This window comes from Aptenodytes patagonicus, chromosome 2 (assembly GCF_965638725.1).
Source record: "Aptenodytes patagonicus chromosome 2, bAptPat1.pri.cur, whole genome shotgun sequence".
Taxonomy (NCBI): domain Eukaryota; kingdom Metazoa; phylum Chordata; class Aves; order Sphenisciformes; family Spheniscidae; genus Aptenodytes; species Aptenodytes patagonicus.
In genome coordinates, this window is record NC_134950.1 from 56,909,828 (window position 1) to 56,928,393 (window position 18,566).

Consider the following 18,566-nt stretch of genomic DNA (forward strand, 5'->3'; position numbering starts at 1 on the left):
GAGTTCGCTCTTCAGGTCATATGAGCTTGGGCATGCCAATGTTGCAGCAGTAGTGTTTTTAATACTCTCAAATGTGGGTCTCTCTTATAGTTGATCAGGCCTTATGAAAATGCGAGAGGTTTCTGAAATTAATTATTTCTTCTCCTTCTGGGAGGAGGTTATAGATATGATGAATGAAATAAAGTATAACTTATTGCAAGAGATAATGACTGTAAATGAGGGGAAAAAAAGCAGTGGCTAACTACATTTAAAAATAGAAAGTTATCTATATCTGTAGCACAGTGAAAGCCTGTTGTGCTGACTGAATTTAACAAGCAGACCTGGGATTCAGCCTTGGTGCTGCTAACGACTGGAGGCGTTATTGATGTAGTGAACTAATTACCCATGTGATGAAGTTGCCTGCTGGAGGTTTTTGACTGCTTCATCACTGTGGCACCTCCTACAGGTTAATTCATTGAGTAGCACAGGTAAAAACTCCAGATGGAGGTCCTGCTCTCTTTTCATCCAGGCAGAAAGGGTTGTACTGATAGCAGTAACTAAATCGAGATTAATATTTTCCTGAATTATTGATTGAGTAGCTAGAGCTGTATCATAGAACTAAATGGTTTGGGATGCATCTGTAGCAGTTCATAGTCACTGCATGGAAAAACGCATACACAGTAACTTCAAAAAGCAAAACGAGTAACAGCCTTTCTCACCTGAAGGAAAGCCCCCAGATTAAATGCAGCAGAAAACCTGAAGACTTAAAAAAGGAAGATGGAAAAAAAAAAAAAGGGGGGGGTGGGGGAATTCTTCAATTAGCAGGCAGGGAAGGGGTTCCATGGGCTTTAATATCTATTTGAATTCTTTCTGTGGATAAAATTCTTCTCAACTCAGACATTCTCAAATGTCTCAGTACACACATTAAAATTCAGAACATAAACAGCTCATTTGATTAGATTATAAACTATTTCACTTAAAATCTATAGGGAAAAATACCATTTGTAAGATGGTCTAATAACAAATGGAATGAATACCAATGTGTCCTGTCTGTTTTTTCATTTGCTCTATCCATTGATGAAGTAGAATATAAAAGTCTAGATTTGGACAGAGTATGTTGAAGTTTGATGTATTGGGCAGAAGAAAACTAAAATCCGTCTTAACATTATTAATTTTATGAAAATATTTTAAGGTTGTGGAATCCTTTATACAGAAATGTTTAGTGTTTGGTTTGTTGTGTGTGTTTGTTTGTTTGTTTGTTTGTTTGTTTGTTTTTTAATTGTGGTATAGCTGAAAAGCCTCTGAGACCAGCAAAGGTAACGCTGCCTTTGTTCTTTACTTAAAGCTAGAACTGTGTTGTAAGTAGTCTGGATTTCTCATCCAAGCTTAATATGCTGTTATCTAACAGGATGCACTAAGTGTTCCATAACAACTGCAGAACTCATCAAGCAAATGGAAATATTAGCCCTGAAATCAAGCTTCAAACTTTTATTTTCTCATAATCAATAGGCAAGTAATGCACGTTGGATTTATAATGATACTGAGAGTGACTGCTTAAATCCTTTTTAAAGTTCAAAGCTGGAAACAGATTGTGTGTACAAGCAATCCACATTCTAGGTGGGAGCTTGTGATAAATAAGTGAAACTCGGTTTGACTGAAATGGCCCATCAGTCCCATATGGGTTTAGGAGGAAGATTTCGGGCTCAAAAAGATAGGGGTTTGGAGAAACATCAAGGGTTGGTTTCACGTCACCTGAGATTGCTTTGTGGAGTCTGTCTTCTGGGAGACATAAAGACAAGAGGCTCATTAAAAATGAACAGCACCAGGGAGAATGATTGAGCTTAGAGTACACTTGTGTTTTTTTAGCTTGAAGAGTTTAAAGGTGAAGATACATTTTAAAAGCTCAACTGGCAGATGAGAAGAATGCTGTCAGGTTTCTCAATGAAATCCCTTTATATGTAGATACATAGGATATTATAGTAGTTTTTTGACAATAGCAAAAAAAAAAACCCACCACCACAAACCCCAAAAAACTTACTTAGCTCAGAATGTCCTGATAGTTGGATGAAATGATAGTTAATCTCTCAGCTATCAAAATTGGATTTGATAAAACAGGTTGTCTTCAGTCCTGCTATCTGAAAACTTCAAGAGGCAGTATTAACTGTCTGTAAAAGTTGTGGAAGCCAGGGAAGAAATGAGTCTTGGGCTCACTTTGAGGATATTCTACACTCTACTAGCAATCCAGCCATGGTATCTTAAAGTTTGCTGTGGGCCCATTGTCTTAGAGCTGACTTTTACCTGTTCCAAGACTTTGAACTATTTTGCACTGTTGTATTATTGACCTTAGAAAAATGTAATGGTACTGAGCTTTAAAATCAGAATGTAGCTTCTTATTTGCTTCTTATTCTGATATAATCTGTGCTGTTAACAGATACAGTTATAGTAGTTATAGAATAGTTCAAGTAATTTAAAATATCACAGGTTTTGATTGTTCTATGACAGCATGGGGGTTGTTTGTCAATGTCTGTCCATTTACCTAACGCTGTAAGGCAAGGAATGAACAAAGCGACTTTGAATTATGAAGTAACACTTTGGTTTGTTCAGTCGGAGCAAGTGTTCTTTAGCTCAATCTGAATTGTAAATTTATGTGATAAATGCCTTGAAGGCACATAGTCTTTTTCTCAGTCCCATAGGATGAAATGCAGCTGAAAGCTGATTTGTTTTGTGAAAACTTGTATGACTCTTGGCACAACTATAGACAAAAGAACAGTGGCTGCTTACTGTGTTTCTTATTCTTGCCTTCATTTACATCCATTCATTCATGCATCCATTACAACGTGGGGAAAAACTTTTTGGGGGATAATTGAATAGCATAATTTCTAACTAAGAATGAAGACGTTGGGTTTTAGTAATTTTAAGAAAAAAGTGCTATTTTTCGAAGTTATTGAAAAGTACCTTAGTGAAAATCAGATTACACTGGGATCAGGAACTTAATGGCTTTCTGAGTTGAATGGCTGGCAGTGCTAGTTGTGGACAGGGTGGTTTGACTGTCTTTTATTAGGCTGTATTTCCCCAGAGCTCTAGGATGGATGTAGCATGAAAAGGTTTGTCCTCATGACAAACTGAAAATCTAATAGCGTTTCCTGAGCGGATGTTAGAGAAATGGTCTGGTGTGGTCTCGTAATCACAGTCTTGATGATTGTATGTTTCTTAGGTTACACTGTGTTTTAAATAAAGTGAAGTGTCTGGATGAGCAGACCCTTTATTATGATGGATTTTGGCTGCGAGACATGCATTTCAATCCCTTTCTCCCAGCTGGGGGAGAAAAAAAAGACTGAATATCCCCACCCTGTTTTTTTCCTTCCTTCTGAACTGCATTTTATTTCATCTCAGATTTTCCAGTATATAAACTTATTTCTGTTTTGTATTGTTTCCCAAATGCCTTCCCCTGCTCTCCCCTCCCCTCTCCTGGACAAATCTTTCTGGGGCAGCTCTACTGTGCTGTATTTTAGTGATATACAAAGATGCTGGGGTACTCAGGTGGGGTGAAATGAATAGGACTAAGCAGTTTTAGGATCAATTAAAAAAGTGAAATTAATATGAAGCTACTGAAAGCAGACAGCTGTTGTCTTTCCTTTTGTTGAAATTTGCCTATCTCCCAACAGATCAGCGCAACTGTTTACATCCCTCATAAATACCATATTGAGAGATTAATGGTGAGTGATTCTTGAGCTTACCCTTTGTCAGGACAGCACTTTACCTAAGGAAACAGTTTAGGATTTTGCCTATAGGCCTTGGTAGCTCTATAGGAGCAAATGAAACCAGGAAAAAAAAGAAATCAAATGAGTGATTTCTTACTATGTTTAGATGTTTTCTTTTTAATTCCAGCTGCACATGCTTGGGCATGTTTTGATGATAGCTCTCCTCAGTGAAATGAAAGGAGAACTGAAGGTAAAATTGCAATAAAATCCAAGTGAGGAAAGGATAGAGCCATTCTACATAATAATTAAATTAATAGGGGCAGCTTCTGTTACCAACATAAGAAATCACAAATAGATGCTGAGTGGAAGAGAGGCACCTATGGTACGTATTTTGTCCCTCAGCTGACAGAAGGGTGAAGTGCTGCAGACTATTGCTTCAAAGTCACAACTGGCTAATGTATGGTCTGGGAGCTAGACTAAACATTACCTTCTTTCTTTTCTTCCCTAGGAAAGAGTACAGAAAACATTGTCATGTGTTTTACTGTAGTTTTTCAAAACAGAGGTGTCATTACAAGTCCTTTAAGAGGTACTGCATGTTAACTTGTCAAAAGAAAGTATACCCAATTGTTACCTTCTGTATATATTACTGCAATATGTACTTCTGTTTCCCACCCTCCCAGTATGTCCTTACTAGTCTCCATTTCAAGTAAATGGGGAAAAAAATACCTCTCCCACATCACTGTTCTGTAGCATCTGCTTTCTTTGCCAACCAAGATGATGGAATGCTTTTACACATTTAATAAAGGGGTTTTGTGCACTCCTGGGTGGTAGCTATAAAAATAAATTAAGTGAATCCTATGATATAAACTATATGAAAGAGGTGTTCAGTTGCGTTTTTGTTTTTCTCAGGAGGCTTATTCCACTGCCAGAATATCTTTTGAATTTTTAATTCTATTTTAAGTATGTGAAAAAAAGGTTCCTTTTGTTAGTTATTTGTAGGTCAAAGCTTTGTCGAAATGTTTCAGGCAGTTTATACAAGAGACTTCTGCATTTTGAAGCACGGTTTTGTCATGTTTTTGTGATAAACAAGATACAAAACATATGGGAAATCTGCCTTCTATTTATTTGTTTTTGTAGTGGTTTTGACCACTGTCCAGAATTTTGGCAGGTTGAATCAGCTCCAAAACACATATACATCACCCGTCTCCCTTTTGCAACTGGTATGCCCAATGTCATCTTTTTAATAAGCTATATACATCTGTAGGTTAAATATATGTTACAAATTGGGACTTCTAGTTGTTCTTGAAAAGTCATTCCAAAGTACTTATCATATGGAGATTTTTTTTTTCTTATAAGGCTTTCTTCCAAAAAAGTTAACATCATAATCTTTATTACATTTGTAAAGTGAATGCCCTGATCTGGAACTCAATTTAAGTATTAAATTAATAATTAAAAAGGTACAACAGTATGTATACAAAAAGAAATGAAAACTAAAAAGCCCCAAAACAAAAAAACACACAAACCACCACCCCCCCCCCCCCCCCAACCACTAAAATTTATCCATAGCAGGTATTTGTACAAGGAATGTCTCTCTTAGTATTAACTTGTGTTGGACTGGAAGACCGGCTAGTAGTTTTAACACCCAGCATGATATCCTTCCCTATTACTAAAGCATAAAATCCAAATGAATTTTGCAAATATGCTTGTTTTAATAATACCTTTCAAAATAGGGTTTCCTAAATACATTTCTACATAACTCTGTACTTTCTTTATTGGATTGAACACTCGAATATTTCTTTTGGTAGATGTGTTCTAATTAATGACAACTGCAGTGGGGATATAATTTGTGTATGTAAGCATACATGTGCACTTGCACATGTAATCCATGCCATACATTAAGAAAAGCTATCACTAATATTGCAAAGTCAAACACCCTGGCATTAAAAAATGCCAGAAATAAGTTTGCTCACAGAATGTTAATGTGCACCCGTTTTCCCATGGGCCTCATAAATATTCACAGATATGAAAATGACACAAATGGATGGATGTTATTTGCTTACACGAGATGGGTGATATTTATTTTAGGAGCCCTTATTCAATGTCTTGTCTTTTTTTTTTTCTTGGTGAATGGTGTCTGTTCCTATGTCTTGGTATCTAAAAGGAGTTTAAATGCACGTTTTGAGAGGAAACTGTTCCTTTTTTTCAGGGCTTTTCACTAGAGTCCAGGAACCCGAATTTTGAATTATTCTCAGTATCTATTAGGCAAGTATAATTCTTTAGAAAACACTTTATTTGCCTAAATGTGGGCAGGTTTCCAGGGGAAATTACAACTGACAGATATGTCTTCCATAAAATGCAACTTTGCTACAGTGTCCCGTGTCACCAAAACAGGAATGTTTTTGGAGACATTTGTGTTGATTCAGTGTCTGTCAGGTAAGTGGAGGGAGAACAGAGAGAACAATAGTAAATGTTTTATGAACATGCAGTGAGCTTTTGAAGTCTCATAAATAACAGCTTTAAATGTTTATCCAAAACGATTTTTTTTCTGTATACTGTCATCTTCTGCGATACTGCTGGAATTGGGTCTGTGAATTCGGAAGCATTCTCATACCACCTTTTCCACATATCTTACCACAATTTTGTATCATTTTCCATCTGTTATTCTCCCTTGCAGCCAGAATTAATATCTGGCCTTTCTTAGTTGCAAAATATATCCTTTTACCTCATCATCTTCGCTCTGGCTCATGAGATTTTTCCAGGTAATTCTTCCATTCTCTACCTTTTTCAAAACCCTTTCTGAGCACAGCCGCAATCAGAGAAGTCCTTTAATTGTAAAATCTGTTCCCTCTTGCTCTTCTCCTTCACCCCCCATGCGTATGCAGACTTGACAAAATGTAGATACTGTTTTAAATGAGATCGGCTTTATGCAGCACGTGGTTTTTCAGACTCCCTGACCAGTAATCTATTATTTTACAGCTCTGAACGCTTGCCTCTAGTATAAATCAAAAACTTGGTATATTTTGAGAGAAAATAAATGTTCCATTTTAAAACAGACTACCCACTGTTGAAAGCTCACTTGTAAAGCCTGGATAAGAATTTTTGGTGTGTGTATGTCACTGCAGATACGTGGCAGCTCTGCGTGCACTTTGGAGACACACAGAGAAGAGTTTCTTTTGCGAGCTCTCTCTGAGCTAGCATGTCTGGAAAGTCCTTTTAACGTGTAATGCTGTAACACCTTTGAAAGGGCAGGTAGAACTTTTTTTTTGCTGAGAATCTACACACAAAGCAGAATCCAGGCAGGCCATTATGTCTGGTTTCTGATATGTTCCTTAAACCATCCATTTATGTAGCTGTAGTTAGTTTATTTGAAGCTTTATTGGCTCATCTATTTATTGATTTCAGGGAGGTAAACAATTTGTATTAAGCAATTTCTGTCATCACCCTATCTTTAATAAAAGTTATACGGCAGACCAGACCTGTTGTACAGGTTCAGAGACGGCATTTTAATTTTTTTATGTTAAAAGTTATCCATTGATTCCCACTTTTGCTTTCTCTGTTAGCCAGTTTATAATTGAGAATGGCTTTTTATTTTCCACTTTATGACTTCTTACCTGCCCCCAGAGGAGTAGTTGTTTATTCTCTGATTTGATGGTTTGTGAGCTTAGGGGCTCAGGATCCCATTTTCCTAATGCTGTGTTTCTCAGATCATTTCCTAATTGTCATGAGAGTGTCTAGATAGGATGATTGCCCCGAAATGTAAAACTTTAAAAATGTAAAAGGAAGCACAAGGCAGCGCGGTAATGCTGCCTCATCGTCCTGAGCAGTAACCCTTGGGGATGAAAGCTGACTCATTCACAATCTAGTCAAGCTCAACAATTGCAGTTTGTCAGGGTTTTCAGTTATTTCACTTTTCATTTGCCTTGGTATGTTATCCAGGTGATGTGCTTGATCCATTGCTGTTGGTTGCAGGGATGTTCACGAGGACAGGAGGGAATGTGGCTGGCTGAGGAGTGCTATATTCTTGGTTTGGGCAGAGGCTCCTTTTTTATTTTATAGACAGAAAAGATCCATTGCCTAATAGGAGATTAATCTTTCACTGCATTATCAAAGCCCCCTGATACCACACATGATCTAGACACCCAGCTTTCGGATCAGATATCAAAACCTTTATTTCTGTTTCAAAGAATAGCTACATTGTACTTAATCAACATAAACACATTTCCAGTTTGAAACTGAAAATACGGAGACAATGGAATTTAAAATACTTTTAAAATGAGATCAAGAAGAATACTAATAAAATGTGGGATTCAGTAAACTCACCTTCTGGGTTCACCTATTCTGCAACAGGATTCGTGGTACTATGGCAGACCAGAAACCACAGGATTTTGCTGTAAAGAAAAAATGTATTTTATCCCAAAGCAGGGCCCTTGTATCAGCTCTAGTATGCACGTATGTTCCCTGCCAGTGCTAGCATTGATACTCATAAGCATTACAAGTTTTAGTTCTTGTACATCTGGCAGCAAATTTTTGATAGAAAGTACATGTTGATCTGAGAGCTTTGCAGTATATAAGACAAACAAAAATAAAGCAGTCCAGCGTAACTTGAACTTTTTTCTGTGTTAGTTTTTGTCACTTAACTGATTTTGTTTTCTATTATCCTACTTTTTGATAAGGTATTCTTGCAGAATACTTAATAACAGATGTCGTAGTTATAGTCTGTAACACACAGAAAACTTTGAATAAAACTTTTTTCACATTAGGAAAAATATAGTTTATTTTTTATCCCATTTACTTTAATTGGTTGCTTTCATCTTAAATTATATTCCTCATTTAAGCTCATAAATTTTTCAAAATCTAAAGTAATTTAACCAAACAGAAACATGCAAAAAGGACTACATTTGGACAATGGTGTAGTTATATTGAACTGGATTCATGATGATTAAATGGATAATTGCAGTTGAAAGAACTGTAGGCTGTAATAGACTGTGGTGCATCATGTGCATTTGTCAATTCAATTCCTCTTAGGAATCCAAAAATACCTGTAAAATGTAGCATAAGCCAAAGAATCTTAATGGGATATGTATCTCCTATTTTACTTATAAACACTTCAGTCAGCACAGAATCCATCCTTTAAAATACAGTTCAGCTATCCAAACTGTAATGCCAGTATAACGGGCAGGGCAATTGCTTTGCTTGTTTAAACTATATAGCAGAAAATATGTATTTTGATTGTTATGAATTCTAATAGCAAAAATAGGCAGAATTTCTCAAGTGTGCTAGTTGTTTATAATCAACTGCCTATCTTGGCAGTGGCTTGTGTTTCAAAACAGTGCAACGATGAGAGACATTAAAGACCACTGATGATTTTTCAGATTTTACTAGCCCTTGTTGATATCGTATGTGGATAACTTTTTATGAAGTGGAAACCCTGTACAGTAAGAGCATCGTGGCTAGAAAATAGGCGAAGCACGGCAGAAGAAGGCAGGAGGGGTTGAGTTGATGCAAATGTAGGGTTTTGTCAAATGTCATGACCCATTTCTAAAGAACTTCATCTTCTTTGTAATACAGTCAAATGTGAAGGTCAGAACTTCGGGGAGCAGGCATAAGCCATTAGGACTGTCGATGATTCTTGATTTACAGCAATTGTTACTTGGCTAATTTGACTAAGCTTTTGTTTTTGTTCCAATAAGATGTTCTGTGTTACTCTTAGTTCAGTCTATAAACTTGCCTATACTTCCAACACCTATATATGCCGTGTATGCTATTTTAATCTACAAAAGACTTTCCAAAAAGTCGTGGCTGTGCAAAGCCTTCATTAGTATTCATCTTACCCTTAGTGGCTAGCTGTAGAAAGAAACATGGCTTGGCATCTGTGCTGTTCAAGATCTTATGTATGCTGGTCAATTCTCTGGACAGGTGGCTGTACAATTTGATTACTTGTAGTAATACTTGCTACAGTTTGGTTATTAGTTGTGGGTGGAAGTGACTTAGGAATGGAAGGAGTTCAAAAGTTCCTTTTAAACTCTTCCTATAGCAGATGTGAAGATTAGATACCCATTTTGAGGAAGTTATAAGATAGTAAATTCACAAAGGTTTGAAGGATGTAAATGCCAAAGGTTAAAAAAAAAAAAAAAAAATAAAAATCCTGACAGAGTGATATACCTATAGACTCGCAAGAGAAATGAAGAAAAACAAGCAGTGAGAAAACAGTCCTGTGTTGACAGACAAATGGTTTAGACAAGTACAACTGTCGTTCTATTTAGCCACGTTTTTGACATCTTCCTAACTAGTGAGAAGGGGAGAAGCCTTTACTAACCATCTGGAATCACAAACTCTTCCCTTTCTTCCGGTATTAGACATTTTCCAGTGCTTGGCTGCCCTTCTGGGTTTGAGCAAGAAAACACCTTAAACTTTTCTATGTCATCTTATTGCTAGAGATGTGTGTGATGTAGTGAAGTATGGGAGCTATTCCGTACATTCATTAGTCCTGTGTTTGAATTGTAAATGCTGATTTATGCCAGGTTTTATTTGGGTCTATATTTTTTGCCAAACTTGACTAAGTTGCACATGGCATAACTTGATATTTAGATTTATGTCCTAGTATCATTTGCAGTACCTTTGCAAGGAAACTACCTTTTGCTTCACCTGTGGTTTGGGTTTTTTTTTATTTTTTTATAAAAAAGCACAAATAGGTCTATGAAAGTTGATGTCTTGCTTTTGTGTCTGAAATTCAGCTTGTGGTGTATTTTATGAAGTTTGAAGTAATATTTATGCAAGTACTAGAACAAATGTGTAAATGGCTGCCTAATTTTCTAAGCCTTCCTGCTGGAAATGTTGCAGATGTTATTTGATATACTTTATACAAGTCTCTTGTATTTCTGAATTTGTTTAACTTTAGGAGAGAGATAATTTATATCTGTTGTTACCATTGAGGTGAAATATTAGAGTTTGGAGTTGCAAGTTCTTTAATGGGTTTTCTGTTCCCACTGGATTACCTAACTGAATCTTGTGCACTTAAAATTGTACAGAAAGATGCAGTGTCCAGAGGTGCCAATTTCCCCGATATACCTAGAGCTAACAAAGACTTCCTATAGAAAGATATTTTAGAACAGAGAACAGTATAAGATGACCTGTATCCAAGGGCAGGGCAAACATGATATGTCTATAAAAACCAATGGCACTGTAGGAGAACAAAAAATGAAATTATTTGGTGATTGCGTATAAAATTAGGGTTTTTTGAAAATTATATGCTTGCAAAGTGCTTGTCATGAATCTCAAATATAAACTGGGACGAGCTATTAGGAAGGCTGGACTTCAGTTAGGTGAAGCTTGTCAGGTATAATGAAATTTTGTCTTCTATTATCCTACTTTTTGATAAGGTATTCTGTAATGCCATTTGTAATGTTCCAGGAAAATTTAGATTTTTTAAAGTCTTATTTAAAAGCTAGGTTTTGTCTGTTTCCTATTTTAATACAGCTTGGCAAGGCTAAGCCTGCTGTGCCTATGGACAGGTAGCAAAGATGATGAATAGCCCTAAAGTTTAGTTTTGTTTGAACAGCTGCAGAGTTTACTTTAATATGGACTGAAATATCATGACTAGGGTTATATTTGTTTTCCCGAATAGGAAAGATGTCATTCGTCACTGGAGTGAAACATGAAACATCAAAGAAAACAGAATTTTGTAACGCTGCGTTAGTCTCCTGTTAGAAGAGAACGATGTAAAAAGGCTGGAAAAGTTTCCTCTGTACCAAAGGGAAAAGCAAAGCTTTTCCGTTTTCTTGTGGATAATGTTAGATTCCGTTCTTCTAAATTCGTGACATTAGATTTTTTCCTGCCCCAGCTTGGGATAGCGTGAGCTTTTACAACATCTTATTCTTTTCTAAATTACTTGGAAGGGAATGGGAAAAAGAGAGGAAATAATACTGTTTTCTTTCAGGGAGTTTGAGGCTATGCATAGATTTGCATTTTGAGATAGATGGGCTGTATTGTACCAGAGGTGCTGATCCCACAAACACCCAGGCTGGTACCGGTTTGCAACGCAGCACACCTGGGAGCATCTAGGCCTTCCCTTACTTGGAAACCAAGATACAGGAATGGGAGCTGATGTTCCCACACTTTAAAGTTTTCTTCTAAAATGTAGGTTCTCAGGCATGGAATAGTTTGTTTTTCCTTAAGAATGCTAATCATTCAATCTTTGACATTCTGAGTTTTACCGCTTTTTATTTTACTGGTTTGGTTTTGATACCTGATGATTGTGTCATACGAGAAAATTTGTCTGCAGTTCTAAATCTGCTCTTTTACCTTTGGGATTTTGTTTTCATGACAAGAAGGTTTTATGCCCTCTCAGAAAGTGATGATTAGTAAATACATAATCCTTTGTATTAAAAGACATTTAAAAATTACACAGCCTGCATTGAATCATGTTGCAGTTGTTAGGATTAGAGATTCATAATCTGTTATCTGCATGCCTTGTTTAATTTTTACCTTTGTTTTTATTTTACAGGATGCTGTACTTTCGATGAGCCTCTCAGTTCCTGTGGCTATAGTCAGTCAGATGATGATGATCTTAACTGGGATCAGGTGAACGCACCGATAAAGCCCTCCTCAGGTCAAGGGATGCCATCTGGTTGGTCTTTTATTTTGCTTTGTTTCTCTTTGACATTAGCTTATGTGTTTATTCATCATTTCTTGACAGTGCTATCATTGGAATGCTACTTTGTCTAAATCTGTTTGTTAATTGCAATACTCAGATCTTCCAAGTGATTTTTGTGAGGGATATTTAGCAAAGCAAAGGTTTTCTTTCATTGTGTGGGGAACGTAAAGGTTAGAAAATAGAAATAGAAACTTGGTGTCATCAGGGAAGGCAGAAAGAAAACAGAATGATGGCATGAAAATGAGTATGAAGTAGTACTAAAAACAGGTAGATGGGACTACTCAGGAAGACTCAGAAGAGATAAAACAAAGATGGCCTTAGGCATTTTCATTGAAAGAGATATTAATCAAAGTCTGTTCTGAAAAGAAATGGAGAGTGAAAAAGAGGTGAGAGAAAAAGGAGAGCAGAGGTATCCTGAAACAAAGGGCCTCAATGATGTTATGTTTGTTGTGTTTAAAAGACAGCTGTGATACTATTATTTAATGTACTTTGTGCACTGCATGTAGTTGGACCTAATTCTGTAGCAACAACCCTTGCATTCTATTGAACTATAAACTTACTCTGGTAATACAGTCATTCCTTTACCACTTCACCCACACAAATATGTAAAATCTGACCATTGGTTTTAAACTATTCACTAGCTTAAAATGTATCAATTATTCTTTTTTCATGTTTTTATCTACGCATGTTAAAAGTTCCCCCCATGTACTGATCTCCATCTCCTGGGGGATGATTGCCTGCAGCCCAGCTCAGCATCTTCTTTGGCTTTTAAAGACTGAGCCTCCTGTGACAATTGTCACCTAGAAGTAGTCAAAACAAAAAGACCACTTCGTAAAATCACTGGTTGTAGCAACATGGGACTTCTGCATTAGCCTCATAATTTAGTATAAACATATCCAGAATGCTTAAAAGCATTGCAGATCAATGTCCTGGTGTTTCACATCTGTTTCAATTAGTTCTTTAAAGCACCTGTAATGTACTTTGGTGTTTGTGTAAAAAAATCTCTTTAATAGTTGTCATTCTCAAGAAAATGTTCCTCCCTTATTTTTGGATAAGGGAATTAGGAGAGAAACGGTGTGAATCTTCAAAAGTGATTATATAAACAAAACCTGAACGTATGCACTCATCACTAGTGGACTAATAAATGTGCTAATGTATGATATGCACTAATCAGCCCTAGATATCATTCACTTGTAAAAATGCTCTCAGCGGTCTTCGCTATAGATTTATTAATGTTGCCATGTGTTGTGGACGACATCATATCTGAGGTTGATGGTTGAACTGAAGTGCCTTTTCCTTCAGCACTTCGTTTCCTCTGGCAAAGGTAGGACTCCCAACTTCAAGATGAATGTTCAGTTTGCCTGAGTCCCGGCACTTGGATTGTCATGCTAGATTGAGTTCATCATCCCAGATAAAGGAGATTCTTGCAAATTCCTTTTTAAACTGGCACTTGTCCAGTGGTCTTGGCACACACTGCTAAAAATTTTCTAGACTATTTCATTAGTGCTTAATACTGTTTCTCAAATTGGAGCTAACACACATAGTTTATCAGTCATCTTGGCTTGTAGTACAAGCTATACATTCTTTTCTCAATCACGCCACTGGAAATTCTCTTTCTATTCCAAATTTCATTCATTACTCTCCCCACTTGGATTTTGTGAAAGCAATTGTCAGTATATGTTGTTCAGTCTTCTTGGCAGATGGAAGAGGTTCAAATCTATGTTCTTTTCTGTGATGACCATAGGCTTGAAGATTTTTTTTGGTTTGTTTTGTGTTCCCAGGGGCATGAGTCCAGACTAGGGACTGGTATTTTTATGGAGGGAAAATTATATAGATGTAATTTTATTTATCAGATGTCATACAACTTATTTCTTATTTGTCTTCCTGCCTTTTTATCAGAAGACTAAAATAATGTTCTGATGATCAAGTAAAAAGATATTAAATTTGGTAATAAATTATATTTAGAGTTTAGGGAGTTTTATTTCTGCCCATAAAGGAAGTGAAATATGCTTTGGGAGTCTTGGGTCAGAAGATGAACGAGTTAGTCTGAGGAGGGTTGTGGATATTGGTGCCTTAAAAGGTCAAAAACCCCTTTGAGAGGGAAAGAAATGCTCATTTTTTGCAAATGAGAAGCAATGTGTCTAAGGGCACGATTCAGTCAAGTGGTATCTTATTTTTCCTCATAATTTCATCTAGACAGTTTTTTCCTGTGCTTGTTCAAATCATCATCTTAATGATTTTAATTAGTTTTCAGTTAGCCTTAGCTAGAGAGTTATGTGATACACTTAAGAAATGATTTCAAGTAGTTTGTCAGCAGTTTGAGCTACATATTTTAGAAAAAATAACTTCAGATGAAAATGAATAGAACATCTTAAGATTAATGGTTTGTGGGGGATTCTTGGCTTGAAAGCAAAATGCTTTATGCAACAATGTTGTAATACTAGACTGAAACAAGAACTCTCAGTTCAGTAGTCCCTTGTCAGTAGAAAAAATTAATGCACATAACATTCCTAATTTCAGGCAATATGCTCCAGTGAGTGAGTTGATATTAATGTATAATATTTTGTATCATTTGGTGGCACTCAGGGGGAAGCACACTAGTTATGGCGTTTGATTTATTTTAATCCACATGAGACTGTTGAGACCATAGCTGTACTTCAGATAGATAAATATTTTTGGCTTGATATGTTATTTCAGTGGGGCAAAAGAATGTCATATAACATTCATGCATATGTGTGCATGCATTAATGTACACACTATATTTACATGTTAGTGAACGTTAATAGTTCTTTGTGAGATCTAGTTTTAAATGAAAACTGATAAGTTTTATCCAAGATAATAATAAAAAGTTTCTAAAAGTGCTTCTTACAGTGGACTTTAAGCCTTGCTGGATTGTTACGGTAGTAGAAAAAGATGAAGTCATTGCTACTAAAGTAAGTAGGGTGCTAGCACTCTGATTTTCTTGATAAATATAAGCATGACCTTTAATGAGTCAGTACTAATCTGAAATTGCATTAAACAGACCCAAAAAGCAATGACATGTATATACTGGTATGGATTAAATGAGCGTTTAATCCACTGCTCTTCTGTTTCAAGTGTCCTGTGAGTCAGATGGAGTAAATACTGTAGGAAGAGTGGCTCTTCCCTTTTCTCAGCCTCTGTCTTTCTCCTTGTGTTTCTGTTCCAAGAATGTATGTTTATAATAGCATTCAAAACTCTAATTATAGAAACAGTCATTATTGATGCCATCTTGCATCGTCCTATAGAACAGTTACAGCAGTTTGATATTAATGTGTTTATATAATACACGTTTACAATTATAGCTAACTGTAAACCCTCTAGCTGTCTAGATGTCTTCAGAAAAATATACCCAAACAGTAGATTACTCTATTGGCAAGGTGTTGGCAGTGGGGCGGGGGGGCTGCAGGAGCAGCCTCTGTGAGAAGAGACCAGGGGCTGCCCCACGTTGGATGCATCCAGTTCCAGCCAGCTCCAATGGACCCACCACAGGGCACAGCTGAGCCCCTTAGCGATGCTGGTGGCACCTCTGGGACAGCGCGTTTAAGAAAGGGTAGAAAACATTGGGCAGCAGGTGTGAGAGAGGAGTGAGAAAAATGTGAGAGAAACAGCCCTGCAGATACCAAGGTCAGAGAAGGAGGGGGAGGAGATGCTCCAGGCACTGGAGCAGAGATTCCTCTGGAGCCCATGGAGAAGACAGTGATGAAGCAGGTTGTCCCCTGCAGCCCATGGACACCACGCCAGAGCAGATATCCACGCTGCAGCCTGTGCAGGACCCCATACCGCAGCAGGTGGACATGCCCTGAAGGAAGCTGTAGCCTGTGGAGAGCCCACACTGGAGCAGGCTCCTGGCAGGAGCTGTGGACCTTGGAGAGGAACCCATGCAGGAGCAGGCTTTCTGGCAGGATCTGCAGCCTGTGGGGTACCCACACTGGAGCAGTATGTTCCTGAAGGACTGTACCCTGTGGTAAGGACCCACGTTGGAGCAGTTCCTGAAGAACTGCAGCTTGTGGGAAGGACCCATGTTGGAGCAGTTCATGAAGAACTGTCTCTTGCAGGAGGTACCCCATGCTGGAGGGGGGAAAAGTATGAGTCATCATATAGTTAGTAAATTTTCAGGGAGAGATTTTTATGCTTTCCTTCATGTTGCCTCACTGTTGGAAGGTGCTCCCTCTAAACATGTATGTGGCCTTCTTATTGTTTTTAAAACTTTCTTTTGTCATGGTGTATATTTAAAAAAAAAAAAAAAAAAAAAAAAAGTTGTGCCTAAATCCCTTCACGCTGTTCTGATCAGTACTGTTTCCTTACCTCATTCGTTTGTTCCATTTTTCATTTTGTGTTTACCCAGCAGTTCTGTTTAGTGCTCCAAGGTCCTGTGACAATGCAACTAAACATAAACAGTCTTCTGGAGCTTTTCTTCCTGCATTTCTTAATCTGGTTTTTGGTTGATCTCCCAGATCTTGATTTCTTTCTCTGGCCTATGCCTGTCCTACTCTCACTCCAAAGTCCCATTTATGCTCATGTCCCATCCAACTCATTGTGGCCTGTTAGCATTTTGGCATTGTGGTGTTCCCACAGGGTATTCTGGTACTTTACATTAAAACTCAAAACTATTGCTTACTGTGAGATGTTTATAGGAAGGAATGTAGGCTGAGTGTGTGAGACTGCAGTAGCGAAGCCATGACTCTGACACCTGGCAGTGTATCCTAGAAGGGAAGAAGGAAGAACTGAGAGCAACAGAGGTGTTGGTTGGATTAAAGGGCGGGTGGGTTACAAGCTGAAGAATTAATATGTGTGTAAATATATATATATATATATATATGGACACATCCATGTGTATGTATGGATGCCAGTTTACCGATTGAGAACAACTGGCATACAGACAGCAGTGAAGAGAAGAGAATGCAGGGTCCGAGCTCTGAAACAGGGAGTTAGGTAGGATCTGGAGTAGTCTGAGGAATGAGTAGGGTAAGAGTTGAGAAAACTCAGATGAGTAGAACAAACAAAACACGGATAATTATGCAAACTTCAAATCACAACAGAATTTTTGAGATATTTGAGTGCATTGTGTTAGTTTATGTACTGCTACAGTGAGTCTTGTCACTGACAGTGATACAATTAGAATTTTACAGATTACTGTAAGAAATGCAAATATTGTCAAGAGTCTGCTCTATTTGTCATTTGCTGGATATAATTTCTGTTCATGTCCGTGTATTTTGTTACAAAACACCGTTCAGTTGTATAAAATCTTTTTACAGTGTTTCACAGTTCCAGTTGATTTCTAAAGGACAGTAGCATCATTTTTCTTCGATGCAACGGTTGCTTTGATATCACTGAAGGGGATGTCACTGCATTTGCAATGAGTCACTGGCATAAGCCTTTCATTCATTTTAGAATAGTTCAAAATCAATTACAAATCAAATCTTCACAGGCTGCCATTCAGTGCATTGAAAGGATGTTTTCAGCAATGGAGAGTTCTGTGTTTAATGTAGTGCTGGTCAAAGTCAAGATGAGGATTCTGTTTGTGCTGTTTGAGGTGATAATATATGATTTTCATGGCTATATGTAATTTTTTGAATGGCCTACTGTGGTTATTTGTATCCTGAATATCTAGCGTAGCTTAATGTTTAGCAATGACTATGCAGTGTCTGCAGAATATGCATATAATGCTTATATTAATTATTGTTTAAAATGGCCTTTTGATACCTAGTTAGCAGACATGCATAGCTAGCAGATATTCCATAAACCAAGATTACTGATTTAAAGGAGTATTTAATATTATAGAATGTGAAGTAATTGTGTGAAAAAGGTACATCGTTGTTTAATTGTGTGTAGAAGAGTTGTGATCCTTTTAAAAAGATAGATGAAGTGATCAGTTGGCAAGTCTATATTAAAGCCAACTGCAATGTCTTAACATGTAAAGTTATAGTACTTTGACTTTCCATTGTGATGAGTATTTTATCACTAACTATATTTTAGCACTGCATTGTGTTTGTGTTCTGTGTTAGCAGGGATGCTTTTCTTCTGTTTACTTTGATATAGAAGAGAATTAAATGTGTTTCTTATACAATTCTGTTTCTTCCAGATGACTTTAAATAGCTGCATTTTTTAATTCATTTGAATGCTATCCAGAGATAACGTAAATTACTATCAAGGTGTGGGAGTTGCACCTTGTTCACTGTGTTCAAGTTACATTTTTTTCGTAGAATTTTCTA

At 37.1% G+C, this 18,566-nt stretch overlaps 1 protein-coding gene across 10 annotated transcripts in view; it reads left to right on the forward strand.

Annotated features, from left to right (window-relative positions):
- PTPRM (protein tyrosine phosphatase receptor type M) overlaps positions 1–18,566 on the forward strand; it is a 492,832-nt gene that overhangs the window by 100,915 nt on the left and 373,351 nt on the right. For all 10 annotated transcript variants that reach the window (XM_076329941.1, XM_076329942.1, XM_076329946.1 and 7 more), the window contains exon 2: positions 12,184–12,306. In XM_076329941.1, coding sequence (XP_076186056.1) covers positions 12,184–12,306 — 123 coding nt within the window. The remainder of the gene's footprint in view (positions 1–12,183; positions 12,307–18,566) is intronic.